The sequence below is a fragment of the Dermacentor variabilis genome, chromosome 2 (assembly GCF_050947875.1).
Source record: "Dermacentor variabilis isolate Ectoservices chromosome 2, ASM5094787v1, whole genome shotgun sequence".
Classification (NCBI taxonomy): domain Eukaryota; kingdom Metazoa; phylum Arthropoda; class Arachnida; order Ixodida; family Ixodidae; genus Dermacentor; species Dermacentor variabilis.
This window is the reverse complement of record NC_134569.1, coordinates 32749819-32775040: the sequence shown is the minus strand read 5'-3', so window position 1 is coordinate 32775040 and position 25222 is coordinate 32749819. Positions and strand designations below refer to the sequence as shown.

At 44.4% G+C, this 25222-nt stretch overlaps 1 protein-coding gene across 1 annotated transcript; it reads right to left on the bottom strand.

Moving 5' to 3' along the window:
• Positions 1 to 387: 387 nt before the first annotated feature.
• temp (protein prenyltransferase alpha subunit repeat-containing protein tempura) lies at positions 388 to 25215 on the bottom strand. Its single transcript, XM_075680130.1, has 7 exons — positions 24903 to 25215; positions 24493 to 24576; positions 24168 to 24328; positions 20088 to 20163; positions 19897 to 20001; positions 10653 to 10824; positions 388 to 5350 (listed from the first exon to the last, which is right to left on the bottom strand). Exons 2-7 carry the CDS (start codon positions 24570 to 24572, stop codon positions 4958 to 4960), a joined length of 987 nt encoding a protein of 328 aa, XP_075536245.1. The 5' UTR covers positions 24573 to 24576; positions 24903 to 25215; the 3' UTR covers positions 388 to 4957.
• Positions 25216 to 25222: the final 7 nt, after the last annotated feature.

The window sequence follows — 25222 nt, the reverse complement described above, 5'->3', positions numbered from 1 at the left end:
CCAACCAGGTCTTGAACTTATGAAAGTTACTTGTTTGCTTTCCCAAAGACTCGCAAGTCCAAGGGATCTGGCAAGTGAAATCACATTACCATGTCAGTTTATTAGCTGCAAATCCTTACTGATATGAGCCTCATGATCCTTGTTATTGCTGATTGTGTGGGTTTACCATACTTGCCTGTGTATCATAACAACTATAACAATCTCTCTTGCCCACCTTAAACCTGCCTGCAGGCATCTTTGTGCTTGTGAAATGAGGTTGGTGTGCTTCTTGGCCTAAAAGTTCAGTGGTAGAGCAAGTGGCAATTGGCCACTTGCTCTACCACTGAACACTCACATCCTAACAAAATATAAGCATGCATGAAGGACGCAACACAGGTACAAGTAAAACACTGTTAAAAACACTCTCTTCTTTATTTTAACAAAACTGATAGGCTCTTCTGTCATGGTGTCAAGTAAAAATATACAACTAGGTCAACAACAGATAAGTACAACCAGTTTGTACTGTGCACACATGGTAAATAGAGCTTTCTGTCTGCAAGTTTACCTATCAATCTACCGTGTATTGCTTGAATGAAATTTTTGTATCAGATAGATAACAATGCATGCATTCAAACATGGTGTACACAGGCCACAGTTGCTAGAAGCAAGAGCAAAATGTATTCAATGCAGGTAATCAGAATGTTCCAATTGACATCTTTTTTCCCTCATATACAAATGTAATATCTACAGCTTTTTCACACTCCCCTTGCGCCTATGGCTCACAGTTTCATTGGCAATTAAAAAGTTGATTTTGTTACTGCAAACTAGTACGAGTCTGTACTACACACTACTATTACTCTCACTGCAGTCCAGGAGCTGCACTAAATGTTGGCATTAGTGAGTCGATATACATACTATCAAGAAATATATCTCTGGCGAAACTATTAATGCAAAAAAAGAAAGAAAGAAGGTTCAGGTAAGAAGCAATAAGCATGCACCAGGTCTCTCGCACACTGCTTAACTTGAAATAGAAAAATCACACAATCAATCACCAAATGGGTACACAAAAAGGAAACGATACACTTCTGAATAGGCAGTGCACACCCTTTTGCCACAGCATCTCTGCTAGGATGCCACTTGAAGGAACATTGTCTTTGACCAATCTCTAAAGAAACATTCGTGTGGAGGCTAAAACCCCCTTCGTTTATGCAAGTAAAATGACTAAAAAAATAAAGGCGACCCTTACAGGTGAGAAGGTCTCGTCACAAAAAAAAAAGCTGTGAGATTTGTGCACGACTCTGACAAACTAAACCTCAGAGCAACGAAAATGCCACAAACCATTGATCACTAAAATACACTAGGGCAACTACACCAAACAACACCTGTGGCTGACAGAGGTACTATGAGCCATCTGTTGTAAGAAGATGCGAAAAAAGTTAACACAATTTCTCACTACATTTGCAGGGCATCCAGAACACTAAATAACCACAAGTTCTAGACAACTATGAGCAGTATATAAGTGCTGTTTCAGAAATACTAAGGTAGTGAACAATTGCTGCCGCAATTACACAAAGGAAAGCACCAAAGGGCAACCGGAGACCTTGGTAAAGACAAATGGACGGTGAAGCTGTACAAATTACATTGGCAAGTACAGACCTTCCAGCTTGGTAAAAAATAATAAATCCATGCTACAGGTCCAGTGACTCGTCTGCAGCTTTTCAGCCTTTCATCATAGCTTTAATGCTTCCTTGAGGAACATTTTACACATCATCACCTCACTCCCACGTCAGCCACATTTAGTGCCAACTAGGCCGAAGCAGACACTGCGAGAGCTATGCTTATGTCAACTGATAAAAGGATATGCAAGTTTACTTCTGTCCCTCACCGACATGTCAGCCACATTTAAGGCAAGCTAGGACAAAGCAGACACTCTGAGGGCTATGCTTACATCAACAGATAAAAGGATATGCAAGCTTACATAACTGCAGAAAAGAATTAACATGGGCATTTTTAAAGTGTCCTGCAACACTTATTGAACAAGGCAAACTATTTAGACCAGCCCACTCACCATATAATGTCATCGACAGCCAGCTCAACTACTTAGCATCCACATGCTGCAGAAAACACACAATGATGCCGAAAAGGTAGCTTGTTCTCTCTCATGGCTGTTTGAAATTCCCTGCCATAATTCAGGTCAAACGGTGAGATAAACTGGTACAAAATAGTTATTAGTTAGATCCCTCCAGACAACAGAAGAAACAGTTGGGACAGATACTTCAAACACTTGAAAAAGGGTCAAAGCAGCAAATGAAAGAACAAAGTGCGCACCTATAGCTAATTGTAAGTGAATGAGGCATGCAAGATAGAAAAGGAACTAAGAGCACACCATGATGAATGACGTGTCACTGGGCAAAGCATTGCTCTCACTAGCAGAGATTTGCAGCATCTAACATTCTGGAAGGCTTAGAAGGAGAAGAAAAGCCCTGAAGCCATGGTGAGCAGAGACATTATGCAACTCATTCCTTTGCTGATACAAAACACAGGGGAAAAAATTATTTCCAGAGGAAGTCTGCAAGACGACCGCCCTTTCATACCAAAGACATTGCATAATGAAGTTAAAATGTATTGCAGAGCCCTTTTCTGACTAAAATTCCCATAAAGTGCATTCATGATATTGCAGAGCCTGAATTAAAGGTATAGTAAAAATCCAAAGTATTTGCAATCAATGAAACATGAAGGATTACATCCTAGATTACAGAGAACAGCAATGGCATCCTAGTTCGTAATTCCAAAAGCAGATCAACAGAAATAACAAGGAGCTTTGTGACAGACCTAAAAGAACATACTCCAAATAACTGAATAAGTGCAAGATGCTACACCGCAGGTAAGGATATTCTCTAAAATGAGTATTTGCTATGCTCTTAATGATAGGATAACACAGTGCTGTAGTGGTGAAATGAAATGCGAATGGGAAAGCACAAGTTGAAAAGCAGAACACCTCTTATGAGTCATCACTTGAAAAGTGCAATTTCACACCACTCCAGTCATAAAAAGTGGTGTAGGCCCCGAAGCAAGCAAATAATTAGTCCTCATTTGTCGATGACACCACTTTTCAACAAAACTAAGGCTCTAAAAGCAATTTCACCATCCAGTAATGTGCTCTGAATTATTCAATAAGGACTGCACCCACAAAAGCGTTTCTGCATCAATGGCAAAAGGGGCCATAGGAAGTTTTAGGCTTCGCACACCCAAAGGTGGGGGACACAAACCACTGGGCATACAAAAGAAAGCAGAAAGGTTTACAAAAGAACTTAATCAGAGCACAAAAGAATGCAAGCAGGGCACGGAGCTTTGGGTACGCAAAGACGCTTGGAACTGCAATGAACAGCTTTGCTCAACTTTGCACTTAAAGAGAGTTAGCTTGCTGTTCTCTGGTGGCTCTCTCTGTGTCTGCTGAGATACTAAAAGGTGTCCCCATGTAGGTGTCTTTCTTTTTTTTTTTTTGAAAGGGGCTATAGGGTCACACATGCTATAATATTTTGAAGACTATGGAAATGTCATATACAGTCATTACCTTAGGTGGTGAAGTTAAAAAAAATTAAATTAAATTATGGGGTTTTAAGTGCCAAAACCACTTTCTGATTATGAGGCACGCCGTAGTGGGGTACTCCGGAAATTTCGACCACCTGGGGTTCTTTAACGTGCACCTAAATCTAAGTACACGGGTGTTTTCGCATTTCGCCCCATCGAAATGCGGCCGCCGTGGCCGGGATTTAGGTGGTGAAGTGTCTAGGCTTTTGAACTAAGAGATAAAAAGCAACATGGCGTTTGCCTGCTGCTAAACTTGTTGGCTTCTGCTTTGGACTGAACTTGATGCACTTACCCCTTTCAGTCCTAAGGAGTCAATGGGTGCTAGGAACTATTGAAGGTGGTTGGTTTTTAATCTCACCCATGTCATTTACGCAATCGTTAGGTATAAATTATATATGCAAAAACTCAGTGTATTCCATAAAACCAGTAGCTGCTTCTCGTTCAGACTATATTTGGGCAACCCCAAGCTGAAAGGGACCTTCCTCTGCATCAGCTAAAATACCAAAAAGTGCCCTTAGCATGCGGGCATGCACAGTTCCACATATTTCTCAATCAGCTTCTTTGTAAACAGTAACATCAACTTCCATAGTTTTGATGTCTCATTTTTTAAGAAAGAACACTTGACTGAGTAACTACTGTTTTGGGAAAGCCCAACAAAATCACATGCAAGCTTTTACATCTTGCAAAGCTTCTCAACTAGACTTAACACAAGGAATGGTCTGCATGTATTACTCTACTTACTCACCTCGGTAAAATTCCACGTGTAAGAGCATGTGCAATAGCTGTGCCCATATTAACACCTGAACGTTAGCAACACTTAGCAAATAACATTGATGCAGCCATGCAAGCATTTTTGTTCTTTACAATGACTGGCACCATCTTAGTCGATGGAAGCCAACACACAAGCAGCACCACTGACAACTTCACAAGTCCAGTAGTCAAGCAGTACTGTGACTAAAGTGCATCCGATAAAACTGTTTATGCATGTAAGTCATAACATGCACTTCTTTGGCACGAGTGCACATGCTTCTGGCTCCTTCAAGCACGTTGACCAAATGCTCTCAGTCACACTCCTTGCCAGTGCAGAAGCCCGCTTTTTTTTTCTTTGCTCCTGAGATAATAAATCACAGCCATTCGTCTCTTCCAGCACATGTACACCAGGAGGGCTGCTGCTCAACTGCCATGGTGTCCTGTCGCTCACTGAAGCCCATCACTCACCGTGGAAGGCAAAATCACAACCGCACGAAGTTCTGGCCGCCCTTCGTATGCTTTATGTTTATGTTTCTGTTCTGACTACTCCAGGAGCCCAGATATTTTTCTCCTGAGACAAGAAATCACAGCCGTTTCTTTCCCAGCACATGCCACAAGAGCTGTTGCTTTGCTGCTGTCACGGTGCCGTCCCTGTCCAGCCCAAGACGCTGCGTAACCAGCGGACATGACGTACCACCAGCTCGTCCTGCCACTCGCCACAACCCGACACTCGATGCAGAAAGGCCTCCTCGGCTTCAGCCCAGTTACTGGCACCGCGAGCCTTTTTGGCCTGTGTCTCCCCGTTGGTAGCAGTCGGATGAAGATGCCAGAGGCAGAAGCGTCGATGCATCCAGATAGCTTCGTGGCCAGGGAACGAGACGCAGAGCTCCTCACACAGGGCCAGCTCCTTAGACAGCAGTGGAATGCTCCCCACACGGCGCAACAGGTACTGCCGGTAATGGAAGCCGCTGCAGTCGGACACGTGACCACGGACCCACTCGCGAGTCAGTTGAATCTCAGATTCCAGCATCTGTGTGGATTGTTGAGAAATGCTTATATCAATTGTATGTCCTAGAACAAAGCTCATGCAGAGAAGGACGCGGCACTAGTGTCTATGTATTACATTCTTTCAGGAGCATTTCAACAAGCATGAAAATGGCAGGAACTAAATGTACCAGTGCAGTTTGCTTGCAGCTTACTATATTTCCCCTTATAATCTTTTGAAACCAAGCCAGAGAGTTCTTCCTGCCAAACAGCAGGCAATTATGCTCAAATAAGTAAGGTGCAACAAATGTGGTATACTTCTTTGCGTCCTCAGTGAGTGGAATTTGCCGAAACCCCATACAAATTGATACGAGAAAAGCTGCTGTGGATCAGCCTGCAGCTTTGATTTCGCTTATGTGCAAAATTTATTTGTTTATTTATTTATTTATTTATTTATTTATTTAAAGATACCTTACATGCCCCTAGAGGCAATGTTTAAAGGGGGAGAGTACAATCAATGATTATAACATAGAATTAGAATACATATGTGAATACATGTACAAAAAGTACAGGGCAAGAGATGCGATAATATACAGTAATATAGCATTACAATATGTACAAGGAGCAAACCGAATGCTTTTGAACGTGACAGCTCATTCAACAATAAAATTTCACACAGTAAAGAATAATCAATAGAATTGCAGTGCAAGTGGGACATAATTAGGCTAAACAAAACAGTATTTAACACATAGGTGCACATTAATAACGGGAAAGGCAATGACAAAGATAATATGCTATGAAGAGTTTGAAAAATATGTTGTTAGAAGAAGCCAGAAATTTTCTTGGTCCCCCTCATAAGCTATTGTGTTAGGAAAGTCATTCCAAAGGCAACTGGCTCTTGGAAGAGCGGAGTAGTTGAATGAATTAGTCTTTTCGTAGATGTGCATAAAATTGAACCGATCGTAAAACCTTGTGACCTGTAATGAGGAGTTTCAAGAGACAGAACTGATGGCACTGTATTATTGGCACATTTATGAAATAATGATAGCAGGGCTATATCACGATGATTGTGCAAAGTCTGTAGTGAGAGGTTGAGTTTAATTTAGTTATGTTTTTGTTGTAGTCATAAGAACGTGAAATAAAACAAGCAGCCTTATTATGAATAGATTCAAGCTTTTTTATAAAATATTTCTGATGGGGAGACCAGACAGGTGCAGCATATTCAAGCTGAAGTTTAACAAATATTACATAAGCTAGTTTACAAACATCTTTAGTAGAATTATGTAACTTGCAGCGTATGTGCCCTAATGATATCGAAGAATTGGCGTATATGTATGCAATGCGCGTTGACTACGAAAGAGTCAAATTTAGGTTAACACGAAGATATTTATATTGAGCATGATGCAAAATAGTGATGTTATTTGATTTAAAAATGCAGATTTAGTATGGTTATGGCTAAAAGAGACAATTGAACATTTAGGAACGTTAAGCTTAATTAGCCAAATTTTACCCCAAAGAGAAATAAGTTCTAGGTTTTTTTTAGGATTGTATGATCATCGTCCCCCTTGATGCAATGATAAAGAATGTAATCATCCATAAAATTGAACAAATATGAGGACGAAAGTTGTCGCACTTTTGCTTCAGTCTTATGTTTGATCACGTATAGTTGACAAACTGAAGTATTCTAAAACTATGTGAAAGGAATTCGAATTCACAAACAGCACTTATTCGATTCAAGGACCAAACCAAGTGGGACTATATTTAATTCTTTATTCGAAAGCTTTGGATACTCACACACTATTTATGAATATACAGTCGAATCTCAATATATCGAACAGCACGATGCTTGCGAAATAGTTCGATATGGCCAGAATTCGATATACTATAAAATCGCGTAAAGAATGTGTAAAAAACTTATGCATATCAATCAATGAACCAAGGGCGCGATCGGGGATCGTTGTTGGAGCGCACGGTCGATTGCACCGCATGTAGGCTGCGCCTATTTCATCAGCCGCGCAAAGTCGGCACGGTCTAGGCCAGTCGCGCGTGGCGCAACTGAACCCACGCTCCAAACAACGATCCCCGATTGCGCCCCAATCGTGGCGCAGTAAATACTCGCTTAAAGCTTCATACAAAGTACCATAAAAACCCGCGTATAATACAAACCCGCATATAGTACGAGGTGAAATTTTTGGGACGTGAAATGGAAAAAAAAGTTTTATCCACATATAATACGAGTTAGGAAAACTTAAGGAAAACATTTATTTAAATTGCACTCCACACTTTAATCGCCGTCTTCCTCAGCTGCGCTCTCTCCAGACAGTTCACTGTCGTACATATCTTCCCAGAGGTACTCATATATCTTCCCAGAGGTGCCATCGAGCGCGTTCGAGATGCCGCACTTCGTGAATGTGCAACGCACAAAATCTTCTGGTATGCTGACCCATGTGTCCACAATCCACTTGTATAGCGCAGCTGGCAAAGCCCGCTTCAGCCGGGTGACCCGGTCGGCGTCACTGCAGGTCCACCTGAACGCATCCAATCTGCATAACACCGCCTGACCGCGTCCTTGAACGGCTTGTTCACACAAACATCTAAAGGCTGCAGCTGATACGTCATCCGGGATAACGACGAGTTCAGTGCCGGATTCTCGCAACAGCCTCTTCACCGAGTCGGCCAAATGGCAACGAAATGCGTCCAGCATGAGGATGGACAGGAACGACAACAGTGCGCCGGGCCGCCTACACTAGACGGACTTTATCAAGTCGAGCACAAGATTCTCATTCAACCAGCCTTTCTCATGGCATCTCACGACCACATTTTTTGGCAGCTCCTCGCCTTTAGGCACTGTCTTGCCCTTGAAGACGACATAGCGCGGGAGCTTGCGTCTGTCTGCCATGCACAACTTGACAGTAACTCGTGTTGTCTCGTTGCCAGTGGACCGGACATAAACTTGTTTAGAGCCCTTCTCGCGCATGGTGAGGGGCGATGGCATGTCCAGATAAACCGACGTTTGGTCAGCATTGCCAATTTGCCCTAGCTGGAAGTTCTTGGACTTCTGCATCGAAATAATGTGGCGCTGGAAAGCCACAAGTAGCTCTTTGAACAATTCAGGCAGCTTTTGCGAAATCGAAGTTCGGCAGCATAAGGAAAATCAAGCATGGCACATGTAGCGATAAATCCAGTGCTTGCTCGCCTTGAAGGCGGAGCTCGGTAGCCCTTTTTCTCTCGCAAGCTCCTTAGCTTTTGCCTGCATAAGCTCCACGCTCACAACTAGATGCCTGGCTTGCTGTTGGCATAAGAACTCCGTCAGGGTGAGTTTGATTTCTGGGAATGTCCCACTCTTCAAGCCGTGAAAGCTTCTTTGCATTCCGCTGCACGCGCAAAGGGCTTCCTTCTGTTGACGCCACCCGCGAATGCTTCCCTCGTTGACGCCAAACTGCCTCCCAGCCGCACTGTTGCCGATGTCTTGTGCAGCTAAAATAACCTTTCTCTTGAAAGCAGCCAAGTACTGTTTTTGTGGTCCGGACATCTTGGTCCTTCAATGCGGAATAAGAAAGATGAACTTCGCGAAGCATGTTTTGTACGTGTGCTGCCAAGGTGCGTACTCAATAATAAAGAAATGATGCTGTAGTCACGCAGCAATAACAAACCAAGCCATAGCCACGCAGCAATAAGGAAGGCAAGTCGTAGCCACGCAGCAATAACAAAGTCAAGCCACAGCCACCTGGCAATAACAGAACGAAAACTTGTAGCCCAAATTTCTGACTTCAATTTTCGTTTGGATTTGCATATAGTACAAGGCAAAAATTTGGGAAGCTAATAATAGGAAAAAAAAAACTCATATTATACGCAGGTTCTTACGGTATTTATTTGCCTGAAACTACTGCAGCAGTTTCTTATTGGCAGCCGCGTGCTTAAACACGGAGTCCTCAACATAGTCTAAGAGATGCACAAGCGATAAGCCGGTAGCGACGTAGAAGGGCGAAAGCAGCTACAGCCTCAGTTGAGTCGGGAGTGGGGAACATCAGCACTTGTGGGATCAACCTCGGCACCATCTTCGTTTGGCCGCTTCTGCTGCAGTCTCCCCGTCCGTCAATCGAAGCATTTTGAAACACTGTCAATGACAAAGTATGAAGTGGAATTTGCCAAGGCCTTTATAAGTGAGCCCGGTGAATGTGTGCTGTCGCACATCTTTGCAGATGCAAACCGCTATTCCTTGTGAGGCGCGGCAGGCGCAGAGCATGGCACCGAGGAAGAGTAAGTGCAGCAAGTGCAATGTGTCGTTGACATTGTCCAACTAGCCAGGCTGCCTCGTGTGTACACTGCTACGTTCAAATGGCACCCTCGGCACAATCAATATGTGCAGCTATATGCGCAGCAGTCAGGAACACCCATCTCGCCACCGCTATCTTCGAGGGTGTTGCGGGAAAGCTCACCACCTGTCAACAGAGCGCATGTGGTCTAGGGTGGCGGAGTTGGATATATGCATTTTACGTCCGACCCCATTGGAAATAAAAAAATTAAATATACATGATTTTCCAGGTGATATAGAACGCATTCAATATACACAATAATTCGATATATCCATGTTCGATTTATTGAGGTTTGACTATAGTATATTGTCGTTAGAAACATCACAAGGGATGTAAAGCACTGCAAAGTTGCAGGATTTTGAATTTTTCCTCACAATTGACAACTGTCTGTTCATTCTTAGCTAACACAGTAATGGCTGGCTGAGTTTAGTTTTAATGTCATTTAACCAAAGCCTTCATTGATAATAGAAGAGAATCATGATGCAAAGACAGAGACATGGCATGAGCAGGCACTGCACTAGGTATCTAATGGTATGTGAGAACTACAAAACATTGAACAGTGCACAATACTGCAAAAGTATAACACAGGAAAATGTGTTCATGCATCACATAGACTTACAAAAAAAAATGCAAGATAACAAACACGATACTGTATTTACTCGTATAATGCTCGCTCTCATATAATGAAAATTCTGTCACTATGGGTGACAATCAAAAATGGGACCTAAATTTAATTAATATACAGCAGCATAACACCACAACCATTAAGTCACTGCGACGCACTGATTATAACTGTTTTCACTGTATTTTCTTTATGGTACTGTATTTCAGAGCTACCACATAAATTTTACAGTTCACACAAAGCTTTACTGGAACAGGAACCACTGTATTGTTAACGTTAATGGGTAATGACCAGTAAAGCTGAGCACAGTCATTCCAAAGACACAACTGTGTCTTTATCCCAAGACTCATTAATTGCTGTCTTATGCTTGAATTTGTTAGCTCTCACTAATAGGAAAATCATCAACTCACAAGAGGGTTGCCATGGACAAAGGTATCCATAAGCCATATCCTGTATGTCCAGGCATAGTAGTTGCACCTGTACTTTTCGGCAGCCAGCAGGCACACCTTGAGCTCCTCTTGTAGAATGTTGTTGGCGCGGTCAGTGGTGTAACTTCGTAGGTTATGTTGCATAAGCCATCGCCTGGAATAGTCATGTCCAAAGGGCCGAAGAGTTAGGTCAGCCGTACTCATTCCACAACAGACTATGTGTGAAATTCAAGATGCAAGCTTCCCTACTGAAGAGGAGACATCATGCAAAAGCTTGAAAGCAAGCAACGAGCTGGAGTTCCAAGTGTCAAGAGCAAAAAAAGGGAGTACCACACAACAAGATTGCTGTTCCAGTTATACTGGTACATGCCATTTCGCTGCATCTTTTGGAGCAGCCAAAAATTCATTTTGGGGCAGTATAGTGGACTTTCGGAGCAGGTTTATCAAAGTGATTGCAAACTATATTATATGGAGCTCTTACAGTGGGCAAGCCATGTGAAGATAGTAAGGGGTCACTGGTTCATAAACTCAATCCAAACACAAACAATGACCCCCCCCCCTTCCTTCGCCCCACCCTTCATCAATGTTCTTGCTATGAACTGCGACGAAGCGGGGGCACCTAAGATGCACCTAAAAAGCCACTTCAGTGGCTTAGAAAAGCACAGAAGCAGTTGGAAGTGTTCCATGCAGACTTTGGAGGCGTTCTGATAACATTCACCGTGATCTCAGTGCTATAAATGTATCATTTAAGACAGAGCATTCTGTAAAGAGGGATGCTGATAATACAGCAGAGCTTAATGTGTAGGTGCACTCTCCTTCTTTAGCTTCCAAAATAAAATTGACTTTCTTTTTTGTTTGTTGTTGCAATGCCATTACCTACAGATTATAAAAGCCCTCTAAACATCGGTAATTTTGATAAAACCATTGTTATCAACGCAAATAGGTGTGTGCATAGGTGGTTTGTCTGCTTTGGCACGCGCAACTTTTGCAATTAAATATAGCCGGTGTGGGGTCTCTCACACCCGTACTCTTGGGACAAAGGAACGACAACACAGTAGTGCAAACAATCACAAGGCCATTTATTGCACCTTTCATAGATCAGTGCCTGCTAGCCGAGTTGCTATCCACAAAACATGCCGATGGGCGCGCGACAAATCTAGAAGTCTGACTCACCGCGACCGGAAGCGAGCGAATATGTTCGCCCGATGCTGGATCCCAAGGCCTGGTCGTTCGCGTGTATGGTCACGCGAATCGTGGCGCGTTCGAGGGCGGCCACGCGAGGCGGTCTCGCAGAAGCATGGGTCGGCGCGCATGCGGGATACGTCCCCGCCGCGCGCCGACCGGGCAAGAGGGTCGCTGCACGTGCGGCACGACCGTCCCGCTTCCTGTCTCGAACCCAACAGCCCGAGCGCCTTGTCTCCCGACGCCCGAGTAACCCCGCAGCGGCGCGACGCTCGCGCCATCTCTCGCACCGCGCTTGTACCACCCGACCGCCGCGGGCGCCAGGCCACGCGGCGGGCGAAGCCGCCCTGCAGGAGACGAGCCATGCGGGAAAACTAGATCTCAGGGGAGGCGTGAGAGTCACGCATCCCCACATCCCCCCAACCTTAAATCACTACATATTCCGGCGAGACATGTGACACGGTCTAACATCAAACTGTGCTTCGCAAACAAGGTAGAACATTGAACAGTGGTCGCGCCGAAGAAATGTCCGCACGCTGTCCATAACATGCGAGCCGACATTGTCCTTGGGTGCACCGCTGGCGTCCGCCGGTCACAGCGGCAGCTTTGCAGACTCGACGGCACGATGCCAGGCCAGGACTCCGGAGACGACGACGCAGTAGTCGGTACGAACAAGCGTCGCTCGCGCCGACGCGCCCTGCTGGGAAGAGCCGCCGTAGCTGTCGGTGACCGCCGGCTCTTTTGTCCGCCACCGAGGGTTGTGAGCTGGATGCAGGAGGCCGCCGAAGCCGCCGCGCCGAACTGGCCACAGCATCACCATCGCCCGGGGTGGCTCGATCGTAGTCCGGGGCAGCAGCAGACGATGTCCAGGTGACGGCAAACCAGGGGTGACTCCAATCACGCTGCGTAAGCTCAACACACTCGGCAAACACTAAAGTAGTGCAAGGGAGAGGAATTATGCATGCGCATCGCCCACGTGGTACGATGTTCAACTCGGCTAGCAAAAGATCGGGCAGCTACTCAGATGCTAAGTTCACGTGAACGAAGCTCGCTTTCTTGAGTCGAACGAGTAATTTCAGTTCGTGCGAGGCTAAATAGAATGAGGGAAGCGAATTGCAACACCTCAACGCCACGGTCCACCAGGTTGTGTCCCTCCACGTGCGACAGGCAGCTTCGTAAAGCCTTAGGCCTAAAGCGTCGCTACCCTGACAACAACCGGCATCCAAAAACAACACCCAAAATGAGCGCAAAACAGGCAGCCGCGAGGAGAAGTCAGCTCTGTGAGGTGGTCCTACTCCGCTCGGTGCACAAAGCATCCGAGTTGACGGCGCCCACCGTCCCAGACGGTGTCGGAGCGCCCGGTGCCAGGCCGCAATACCAGTCAGCCCGTAGTGGCACCCGTGGCCCGCGGCCACCCGGCTCCCAGAGCCGCGACTTCATCCGAGTCAAAGAGATAGGAGAAGCTATTTACATAAGAAATTCGGATCACCCACGAGGCTTCCGTACTCACTCGCTTCAGGCTTGCCACTGCTCTGCGGGCGCTCAGCCTCGCTCTCCCAGGATGCAGACCACGTGGCTCTCGTACCGACGAATGCCATTAAGAAAAAACACTTGCGAAAAGGCTTAGCATGTTGACATGTTCAAACACACTACCGCCACCATCACCTCGCTCAAGAAAGCACGCCGCCGACGCTAGCGATCAAAATTCACGCTAGGCCTACGCTTCGGTTCAAACAAAGGTCTCGAACGAAGCAAACTGTTAAAACTATCGTCCGATGCCCCAAGAGCCCCACGTTGGGCGCCAGATGTGGGGTCTCTCACACCCGTACTCTTGGGACAAAGGAACGACAACACAGTAGTGCAAACAATCACAAGGCCATTTATTGCACCTTTCATAGATCAGTGCCTGCTAGCCGAGTTGCTATCCACAAAACATGCCGATGGGCGCGCGACAAATCTAGAAGTCTGACTCACCGCGACCGGAAGCGAGCGAATATGTTCGCCCGATGCTGGATCCCAAGGCCTGGTCGTTCGCGTGTATGGTCACGCGAATCGTGGCGCGTTCGAGGGCGGCCACGCGAGGCGGTCTCGCAGAAGCATGGGTCGGCGCGCATGCGGGATACGTCCCCGCCGCGCGCCGACCGGGCAAGAGGGTCGCTGCACGTGCGGCACGACCGTCCCGCTTCCTGTCTCGAACCCAACAGCCCGAGCGCCTTGTCTCCCGACGCCCGAGTAACCCCGCAGCGGCGCGACGCTCGCGCCATCTCTCGCACCGCGCTTGTACCACCCGACCGCCGCGGGCGCCAGGCCACGCGGGGGGCGAAGCCGCCCTGCAGGAGACGAGCCATGCGGGAAAACTAGATCTCAGGGGAGGCGTGAGAGTCACGCATCCCCACACCGGCTAATAAAATTTTTTTATTATTATTTCATGGTTCGGTATAAATGTTTACATTAAACATTTGAGTGATCAATTCCAGGTCAACTTCATCATGTTTGATTCTTCAAGAAAGCTTCCATTCCGAGATATTCATCATCATATTTCACACTCAGTAGGTTATTTTTGCATTCATATACAGGTCCGAGCCTAGACAGACCTCTCCCCCCCCTCAAATGCCCAATTGATGCAGCTTTGTGGGGAAATATCAGTTTAAAGAGGGCAGTAGCGCAGCTGCTATCAACTCTGCAAGGCTTCTAGGCTGGCATGCTACATAATGACCTACGTCACAAGATGGGTTCGTCTTTGCGTCTAGCTTTTGAATGTCAAAATTAACATACTGTGTGTCATACTTGATGAAAACAGTCAATTGACAGATTTTTCAAATCTCTCACAAAAACATTAGTATGACTGCGCAGGCAGTCCAAAAATGATTTTAATTCTTTCTACAATGCCAGCATTATGAAATATTTATGTAATTTTGCCCTGTGCTGTGCTTCACTGATATACCCCCTACTTCAAACACTGTGACAGCCGGTGCACCTCAGGGGCAGTGCTCTCACTCGTTCTATAACCTTTGACTCTTCAACGCCGTCAGATTAGGCTGTGATGCGCGACTTCAGTTTGGAGCTTTCACCATTCCATCCAGTAAGTGCAAAAACAAACTTTGCAAAAGCTTTCGCAGTTGTTGCCGGCACATTGCCCGTGGACCCGATATCAGCTTCCGGCAACCATCTAGCCCGTGATCTCACACTCCCAGTCATCGAAGAGGTTTACTGGTCCGAACACATTGGAGGCAACATTGTTGCAATGACCTGCCACGCACTGCCACATCAGCTGGCAGTGAATTTTTGTCACAGCCGTGCAATGAAGCTAGTCCTAAACAGCGGCATTTCGTCAGTATCCAGCGGCGAAAGTTGCTGGTTTGATGCAGAGTCGACCACAATCTTAGTAACGGCCATATGGCATTCTTAAAGCCGCGTAATCAACTCGCCAACAAAAATGGAGGATAGCCACAAATTGAATAACGTAAAAATTGTTCACGGCCGCCATGTCTGAGAGATCGTGCATGTCATGTTCGAAAAATCGAGTGAGACAGCATACAGCGTCCGAAACTTCGGTCATTGTTTTAGACTGATTATAGAAGATGAGCGTGGGGTCTGGCACTGTGCCAGTATAATCCCTCGTAGTACAATCCATGCTTAATTGGGAAAGTCTTGACTCAGTCCACCGCAAAGCAAAAACTGCCGCAGGTCTAAGCACGTAATGCCAGTTTCAATGGTGCGGAGAAACAGCACTCGAGGACTATAGTTCCATTTTTGAAAGCCTTTTTATATATTGCTGAAATATAGCAAGACATAGCAGGGTTCGCCTCTCAGCACAGTTCGGCGCAATTGGTGCATCACTGTGTTCACAGTGAACCTATTTTGTGCGTGGATTGCACCATACTGTTGACCGCATCCTGGCCAAGGTGGAAGAATATGAGAGGTGTATGAAGTGGCCTCCAAGCGAGAAAGAAGACGTGCTAATGGTGGGCGCTCTTTGGCACGGGTGGCGAGGGAGAGCAGGGGCCATCTGTCAGGTCCTGTTGGCTTTGCGTATGTGCATTAGGAAAGCACGCCAGAGTACAATAACTAATAAAACATGCCCCAAAGGTTTCTTTTCTTCAATTTTTCTCTTTCTTTTATGGGCTGAGAAAAACATCGAAGTGAACGTAGGTGTGCATAAATTGGCATCAAAAAGCATATAGGTATCTGGGTGGCTGCTGCACTCAGCAGTTTGTAATGTGTTGAATTACCTCCTTAAATAATAACGACAATCGTGAAATGAAGCTGCAAACACAAATTCAAAGCACTAAAATGAGCACCAAAAAGCAGCAAGCTGCTGCAAGATGAAGCAAAGGATGCTTTGTGCAATAATTTATGCGAAAATGTCTTTATTTTTGGGAGGACTGTAGCAGTATCCATGGCACTTTCACTTTTCTGCATTCTATAGTGGCTCCCGCAGCTTAAACACCTCGAAGGAGTCTGGTTGACAGTTATAGATTTTTAGTTTTAATCCCATAGGCTATGCTGCGTTGTTGTGTAGATTTGAACACCTGCACGCTGGGAATCCCGCATTCACTGCTGTGGATGCGTTGGCTCAAATGTCTTCTTTACTTATGAATAATTAAGTGCCCACAATCAACTCAGCTGCAAATGCTTATTTTGGCTAGCCACCTTCGCACCATGCATGGTTACTCAAGCAGCTTTTGGGAAAGTGAGCCTGTCATTGTGAAGTTGTGCACATGTAGCAATTGGTCTCGCAGCTCACTGCATACTGTTATAGACAAAACAGAATGACAGCCTGGCATTGTCGGGCCATGACATCGAAACATGTATGCATGCATGTATGATGACAATGGATACTGGCAGTAGGTGTGGCCTGTGCGAAATCTGTCTTTCTTTCCTTCTTTTTTTTCCAATCACTACTGCAGCCCTAGTTTTTCTGATCCCTTAAAGGGCTGCTGAAGCACCCAGAGGTCGAAATTTAGTTGTGGTGTTCCAGCTGTGCATGAGTCTGCAACATAGCCGTGATAATTTTTCAAAACGGTACCGTAATGTTAGAGTTACATGTATTTGATGATCAAAACGCGGCCCTCGCTCATTTCGCTCTTTCCTTCACTAAGCTCCGTTCGTCAGCTGCTCTCTGCTCCTAGGCGAGTGCTCCTCCAACTGTCATGTGGCCTATGTCATCGCCAACACACTTTTCAAAACGCTGTCCGCTTCCAGTTACCGTGAGTCCGCAATTCATGGCTACCCATCGTTGCCGCCATGCCGGCCCATGCTCCTGCGAAGCGTGCCGCTATAGACCCTGTGTTGCGCGCACATCTAGAAAGGCTCTGCAGTCGGTGCTTTTGCAGCCAAGCACCACAGCCGGATTCCTTTTAGCCATCCCAATATACTGTCGGACTCTGTTCGTGCAACTAGTCAGACCACCAAGCACGACTGCGTTGGAATGCGAGCGATTTGGCACTTGTGTTACAGGCCGCAGTTACCGATTTGCAAGTGCACGCAAGCGAGCAACCTTACGAGGAAGAGCAGGGAGCACATGTGCCTGCTAGTAGACTAACCGGAAGTCGTAGGTTCTTGTTCGACCAATTAACAGAGCCTGCTCCTAGTGACGTCACCACCACCCGGGTGACATAGCGACGAGCACTGGGGATACTGGGAAGGCCCGGAGAGGAGCATGGGATTGTTTTGTAATATTGTGGCGTGCCCACGGCGTGCAGCACTGCCGCATTGACCATCGTTGATCGTGATGGCATTCTGAACTCGATGCACGTGTTTGCTAGCATTGCTTAAAAAATATCGGAGGTGGTTTGGGGCCCTTTAATTACTGACAGAGTTCTTGCAGGCTTTTGTTCCCTAACGCTTACTGGCAAGCTGCTACCCCCCAGGACTGTGCTAGGAATCTATACAGTAATTGTTTTCCACCAAAACAGAGAAATCCTAATTTAGAAAATTTTGAAATTTAGCAAAGTTTATCCCTTCAGGCGTGGTTTTTGTTGATGAACGTTTGGATGTACATAATTTTAAAGCAAATATTCTAAATCTCGCGGTTTCTATCGGTATGTTGGCAACCTGTATGTCTCAATCCAATCTGTAAACAAGCCGATCGAAGTCAAAACATGGTTTTTGTTAGAATCAATGCCATTTTCGCTGTGCCTGTGATTGGTGTTACAGTTACAGTGCTGCAGCGCCCTGTGCCGTCTTGCGCTTCAACTTCCATTTATTCGTGACATTAAGATAATGTAGCACATTCGGTATGATGCCCACTTCAAGAGGCGAGCAATTTTGACGGCCGAGAGTGCAGGAAACTTTGCTATGACTCAGCGGCTCGACGTCCAGTTCGACAAGACCAACAGAAGGCCCGCGATAATCTGAAGCCGGCCAGAAGGGCTCTGTGGACCTTGTAGTGGCCTGGTAGTGTCCCCAACTGAAATGGTTTTGCGGCCTCTTAAGAAGTACTTAATCTCAAACAAGCTCGGAGATGATGTGATTCTTGGATGATCACTTTCGGACATAGTTTCACTTTCGCGAGGCTTGGCTCGTCCTGCTACCGATCCCCTCAAAGTATACGGCTGACAGCACTCTTGGCACTGATAGCAAGCTTGCACAGCGCCAGAAACACTTGTCGGGGACACTTTCAGTGAAGAGTCACGCGAAATTTCGCAAAAGGGAACCTATCTCTGAAAAGGATTGCCCAAGAGAACTTGTTTGCTAATTGTGATTTCTTGAATAGAGGTCCCATTTCTTTTTCCTTTCATCTCGTGTTACATTCACGGTCTTATTTTATTTTTTATTTCGCTTGACTGTAAAGTCGACTCTCGCGTTACAATCGTGGTTGCGTTACATTAGAGTAAATACGGTATTTAAGCATAAGAGACCTGCATTGTTACCAGTGGTTTATATAGCAGTATGCTTCTTCAACATGTTTCGTGTTATCAATATCTTAGTGTCACTCCTGATCTAACACGAAAAGCACACATCAACAAAGTAATAATTAATAGTGCTAATCGAATGTTAGGACACCTACCTGCATCAAAATTTTAGTAAATCCCCCGCTACACAAGAATTGCTTCTATATGAAATATTTGTCCTCTCTAAATCGAAGTATGCCCCTACTACTTGGCATCTAATCACCTTAACTTAAATAATGCCCTTGAACTGGTTCAGAATAATATCACTCATTTTATTGCAGCTAACTATTGTCACACAGCTAGTGTAACATCGATGAAAGTCAGTTTATCATTGTCCCATTTATCACTAATTTTAAAAGCTTTTCATTTACGCATGTTTCATAGGGTCTACTATCAGCATTTTTTACAGGTGGAACTCTTCACTGTGCCTACATACCATTCATGGCAAGGTGACCATAACTAAGTTGGGTGTGGGACCTGTTGTACAAACACCTTTTTGGATTCTTTGAATTAGCACACATCACAATACAGGAACTGCCTGCCCACTAACATGCTTCTATCACGGACTATAGCTTGTTGAGATGTTTGTTCGCATTTTTACATTGCAATGGATGTACCCTACGACCATTTTTTTCTGTTAGTATGCTTTCTTTTCTCTCTCTTTGCATATTTATTGTTTTATGGTTGTTTTCACTTTCTTCTTGTTCTATTTGACTTCATGATCAATTTTTGTCGGGATCATCTCGCCATCATTCTTACTTATATTGTATACAACTTGCCATATTTTCGCCATTGTTTCATAATCTGTAGGCCACAACACCTTGCAATGCTTTTGTGCTTGAGGGCAAATGAAATAAATAAATTATTTATCAATCGCTGTATACCCCAGAAGAAACAAATTGTTAGGCAACAGAAAACCCTGACTGTGAGAGGTCCACTAGCACAGTACAACTAAATGTCAATGATGCTGAAACCATTTGATTACATCTGTGTAAACAAACAAGTAGTCAGGCCAATGCTTGCTGCTTTCATCTGCAATGAACAGCAGTGAACCTCTCGATGCGTTTCATGACTGCCCAAAGTTTCTTCTGCAGTCACGTTTTAAGTTGAAAACATAGAAACTGAAGCAACCTGGTGACTAGGCTTACCTGTGCGAGAACACTTCTGAACACTTAGGCTTTCGCGTCAGGACAAGCTGAGAAAACTTCAGCTCCTCTTGAAATGTCGTCTGCTTGCACAAGAAGAGCTCCTTCCTAAAGGACAGAAAGCACTTAATAACATCACCAAGTACATTGCTCCGGCACAAGATCAATGCATATAATGAAACTGTGTGTCCCACCTGATATTCCAGGCCAACTGTACATCTGGGTTTATGAGAATAATTATTCTTGACCATCCAAGAACGATATCTTTTTCTGTAAAAATGCAAATTGTATTCATTAGAAGTCAAACGTACATGACAGAGATAACCACATAATCCACTCATTTTGTCTGGTTATCAATACTCGCTTACCTTTGAACATAAGGTACATTTGACAGCGATGCAGCCCTACATTATACCTTGTACATAAAATAATAAAACTGTTACTGCAAGTGCTATGCATGTTGAAACAGACATCATAACGATTAAGGACAAACCCATGCCCTATTAAAGGAAGCCTAGCTCAGACGGTCATACAAAGATCAGAAACAGGATGCCAAACTGGAACTGAACTGAAAACAACAACAAAATTATATAATGTGCAAAGCTGAACTGAACCAGAATGTTAGAATTTCTTTTTGTTCCAACACAACCAAAAAAAAAAAAAAAAGGGAAGCAGAAGAATTTTCATTTCATGTTGGCCACCTTCTCTGTTCCTGTTCATCTATGCCTTGCTTGCAGTTGTGGTTAAACCATGCCACTTTATTTGTAATTATACAAGGGCTTGCTGATATCTTAAAAGCGGTTGCACTGTTATTGAAGTTTTTAATGTGACTTGTGAGGATGCAGGCATTTCAGTCACACACTCACGGGCTTTACCTGAAATAATATTCCAGTAGTGAGGGGCCTACATACTCATTGAAATTAATCACTTTCTAGCAAGGCAGTGACTTTTGGAGCTGTTTGACATTGGCCAGCCTCCATCACTAGTTATATTTCTAACTTCACAATTGGCTGGCATCTGCTCTTACAAACAATTCTTGTGTGATAACTTTTTTGTGAATGTGGCCATTGAGTTTTTGTACAAGATAACTTTATGCTGTTTTTCTGTAATTATCCTCACGTTATTTCGAGACAGCTTGGAGGGAGGGAGCCTAACCGACTCTGCAGGCATATTTACTAAAGTTGTTCTCTCTCTCTCTCCTCACGTTATGCAAACAAACATAAATCAGTTCAAATCAGCTTCAACTGCCATTAGTTTCCGCTGAAGTTTCACAGGAACTGAACTGTTTTTACAGAAATTGGGAAAGTTTCAGCTGGACACTAAACAGAAGACAGGGATATAGCAAGTCACAACTCATAAAAACTGGAGAGTGTGAAACAAATAATGTGGAATAACAATAGTGCGGCATTTTACGAAAATATATACACTCTTAAACTGTCTATTCTGCTTAACTCAAATCAGCCTTGGACTTTTTGTTATCTCTCGAAGTTCTTAAATTGGTTTGACACAAACCAATTTAAAGCTTTCATTTAGTTTGGTTGTTCTTTACTTTCCAGTAGGAGTGTGCAAATATGAAAATTTTCAAATATGAATACATAGCTTCAAATATTGAATTGAATATCATATAATGATATGCACATGCATTTATTAACAAGTTGGGTTAATTTCTTATGTTGGAACATTGCAATTGCATTACCAATGTTAAAATGCTACACTCGTACACTAAAACATTGTGTATATTGCTCATGTTAGCTTGGAAAATTTAGTAATTCCCACTAGCTCTATATGCCAGCCTGTGCCTTATTATACCGCATCAAATGCCCACAAACTCGGAGGCATTTGAACCTGTGCCAACTGTCACTCATCGCACTTGCTGTCAAGCAATAAGCTCAGAATTTGGGGGTGATGCTGCAATATAAAAATTCACCAATGATTACGATGTTCCCTAATGCAAAACTTGCTGCATGCATGTTTTCATTTAGCAATATACTGGCTGGCGCAGACCATCTCTCTCGTGCGGCACGTTGCAAATGGAGCGAAGTGTGCCGTGACTGTGTCGCTAATCAGGAGATCGCGAGAGGAAGAGCGTGGGTAATGTGTGGGCGCGATTCACAGCAGCCGCCACAGACAACCTCCGCTCATGCAGCGCTTTGTTACAAACAAACGACGCGCGCTACTTTTACGCCATATCGTAGTATAGTCGCCGCAAAGCACCTCGTTTGTGGCGCTACGCTTTTATTCTCACACTTTCGTTGTACCCCCTCCTCCGCTTTCCTCCTCGTGTTCTCTTCGCTGTCGCCGCTTTTTTCATCCCCTGCTGCGCTCTGCGTTCGCTCTAACCTTTCGCTGTGCTCATTCGCTCGGTTACGAGGTAGGACGCCGACGCTCGCCGCAGGAACGGTTGCCTAAAAGCTGCACTCCAAAAAGTGCACCTTCGCCGTCAGCAAACCCGTGCCCGTTGCTACTGAGAGGCTGGCTCTGCCACAAGATTGAGACGTTTAGTGGCCAAGTGTGCTTTACAGCGAAATTTCACTAACAGCACGAAATCGTCACAAAATTCAGCACAAAATCTCCCCAATATTTTTAGATTATATAGAAACGAATGTTAAGAACCGCGTTTGCTCCCGCACGGCCAGGAATATATTCTATTTGATTCGAGTATTTGTATCTAAACAAACATTAGGACATTTTTGAAAATGTTGCCCTAAAATCTCATATGTTATAAATGCATCTAATCTTTGGCAAATATAATATCATGAAAGAAAAATTGTCATCCACCAGAACGTAGCACACAGCAACAAAGGAAACTCATACAGGTTTCTCAGAAAGAAGGGTTCATAGTTGAGGAAAAATTCATGCTGGATTGGGACAAAATTTACGTTTGAGGGATTCCATGGAACTGATTTGCCAAATATAATATGATATGTAATTGATGCTTGATGCAAACTGACCTTGTATTTTCAGGTAGCCGATTTTATTTAAGGTTCTAAAGAAGAAAGCATCACAATGTGGCTAATGTAAGTGTATATCTCTTCCACAGACCCACAATACCACTTTTAGCCCCCACCAGTACAGTTTCCTGAATTATTATTTGTATAAGTCACCCGCTATTTGATTACCTCGTACTAATTTTGTGCTGGTTGACTGCCAGTGCAAGATGCTACAGTGGTGCACAGCTATACCATGCATGTAGAAGATACACTGACTGCACTACCTGCATGCAGTGTGTGCGACATCTGTTGTGTAAGCGAAGCAGCATCCAGTGGGCACAATAGGCATGAGGCAAGAACCAAATGCAGCAGTATGTCTGCAGTTACCATTGTCATTGGCTGAACAATGGGAACATAAATAAAGCATGCATGAAAAAAAAAACTTGTGGTCCATAAGGATGCTACAGTTACATATTTCATTATAACTGCAGTTGAAAGAAATTATCTGTCACTTATAGTGGATGGCCTAAATATTCACATCAATTGACTGTAGAGTAAGTTTGATGCAGGACTCTGTATGGTAAATGTATAGGGTGTCCCAGCTAACATTAGCCAAGCTGTTCATTGAAAAAAAGGATGAAAAATAAACATGGTGCAGATATAGACTTATGGGGCTCGGTTTCAGACCTCTGACGACTGAACACTGTAGGTTTTATAATTGTATCTTGCAGTGTACTTTTCAAATCTTTTTTTTTTCATTGAACAGCTTAGCAACATTAGCTGGGATACATGGTAGATGCAATCTGTAGAAACAGTGCCAGTGATTAACGTTCTGTGGGAAAGTGCACCATTCAAAAGAATGGTACTTTTCGTACCTACATTTATCAAAGGTTCCTGCAATTCAACAAGAAAGACTGAACACTCTCATGCTTTTACACGAATTTTACACTTAACTAATCTTCAGTGCTGACAATAATTTGAAATGTCCCTGTTGAGTACAAGTAGACCTGACAGTGGAACACTTTTTATTGTGAGAAAACATGGCTGTCTAATTATTTTAACTGCAGATTTCTGCATTGATCGTACTCAAAAGACCAAACATTAGTCAGCAGCTAGGTAGAAAACAACAGTACATTTGCAGCTGACATTTCTTGAATGTAACTGAAACTTGGCAGTGCTTCTAGCTGCATGAGAAAGGTGGTCACACAAATGTACACAGCACATCTCTCAATATCTCATGGCATACCTTGTATAAAAAAAAAGCTTTCTTTTTTTTTCTGGGCTCCAATAAATTGTCGCAGACTTCTGTGCTATGTGTCATCATGTAAGTGCAAAAATACTCACCGTGCCTTGCAATGTTGTTGCGTGCTTCAATCAGCTTTGTGTATGCATAACTATACACATGAGGAACGCACCAACTTCCAAGAGCCAAATGACCATCCACGCACACCACTGGACTACGATTGCACGACGAGTTGCTTACTGGCACCACATCGAACTCCTTCCTGTCGACATAATAAGCATTTGTTGGTTTACGGTCACTTAGTGTGGAACCACAGAGCACGACGACCAATTTTGTTAAAACAACCAAGACAGGTTTCACACGGTTATACGTATGAACATGAAACGTGGGAATATGTTCCAACGTTGAGATTCATGCAGCACATACACAAATGGTTCCTTCTTGAAGACATTTCCGAGATCTTGCAAAATGCGCTCGGCAAGTGATTCACTTTCCATGGTTGCCATGAGCCTGTGGTGAAAGAAAGTGATAAGAGGCACATTAAGGAAACCAACAAGATGTTTCTGAGCTGCAGCGCAAACAGCAGGGGCTATTGTCGACATTCCATCAGAGCGTTTTGCGAATGCAACATAACACAATTTTACTGAACGCTTTTTTACGGCGAGGAACAAAAATTACTGCGAACAACAAGGCGCAAACGAAGCGTTATATTTGCTAGAGCAGACTGCACAAGTGCCCAAACCAAAAGCCGCACCTGGCAACACCTTACGCGATTGCTCGCGATCAACACAGAGCACTGTAACATTAATGACGCAGTCTATAAACGTTAGTTTTACCTGTGCGATGCTTTCGTATTTGGAGCTCCTCTGAAGACGTAGCCTCGATTATTCACCACCTTAGGCACCGAGCCATGCCAAGAGGGACCTTGCAGTCTTGTAAGCGACAAGCCCTTGAAAGTGTGCGATATATGAGGGCAAAAACGAAATAACTGTCATTACAAGACTTGGTTTCCCATCAGCTGCGTCCCAGGATGCCGCTACGGGAATCCAGTGCGGCAAATTAGAGCTCGTTCAAGTCAATCTGGTGTATTAGCGAGGGCTCAAGTCCCGTTGCTACCCATTTCTTGTTTATTTTTTCGTGTTCAAGTCAAGCTCCC

What these genes read in the sequence shown, in the direction of transcription:
- temp (XM_075680130.1), bottom strand. Translation starts at nt 24,572, where the DNA reads ATGGCAACCATGGAAAGTGAATCACTTGCCGAGCGCATTTTGCAAGAT. An exon ending in CAGTTGGCCTGGAATATCAG is followed by an intron (nt 20,002 to 20,087) that starts GTGGGACACACA and finishes TCTGTCCTTTAG; the next exon opens with GAAGGAGCTCTTCTTGTGCA. An exon ending in TTGTCCATGGCAACCCTCTT is followed by an intron (nt 5,351 to 10,652) that starts GTGAGTTGATGA and finishes CAATCCACACAG; the next exon opens with ATGCTGGAATCTGAGATTCA.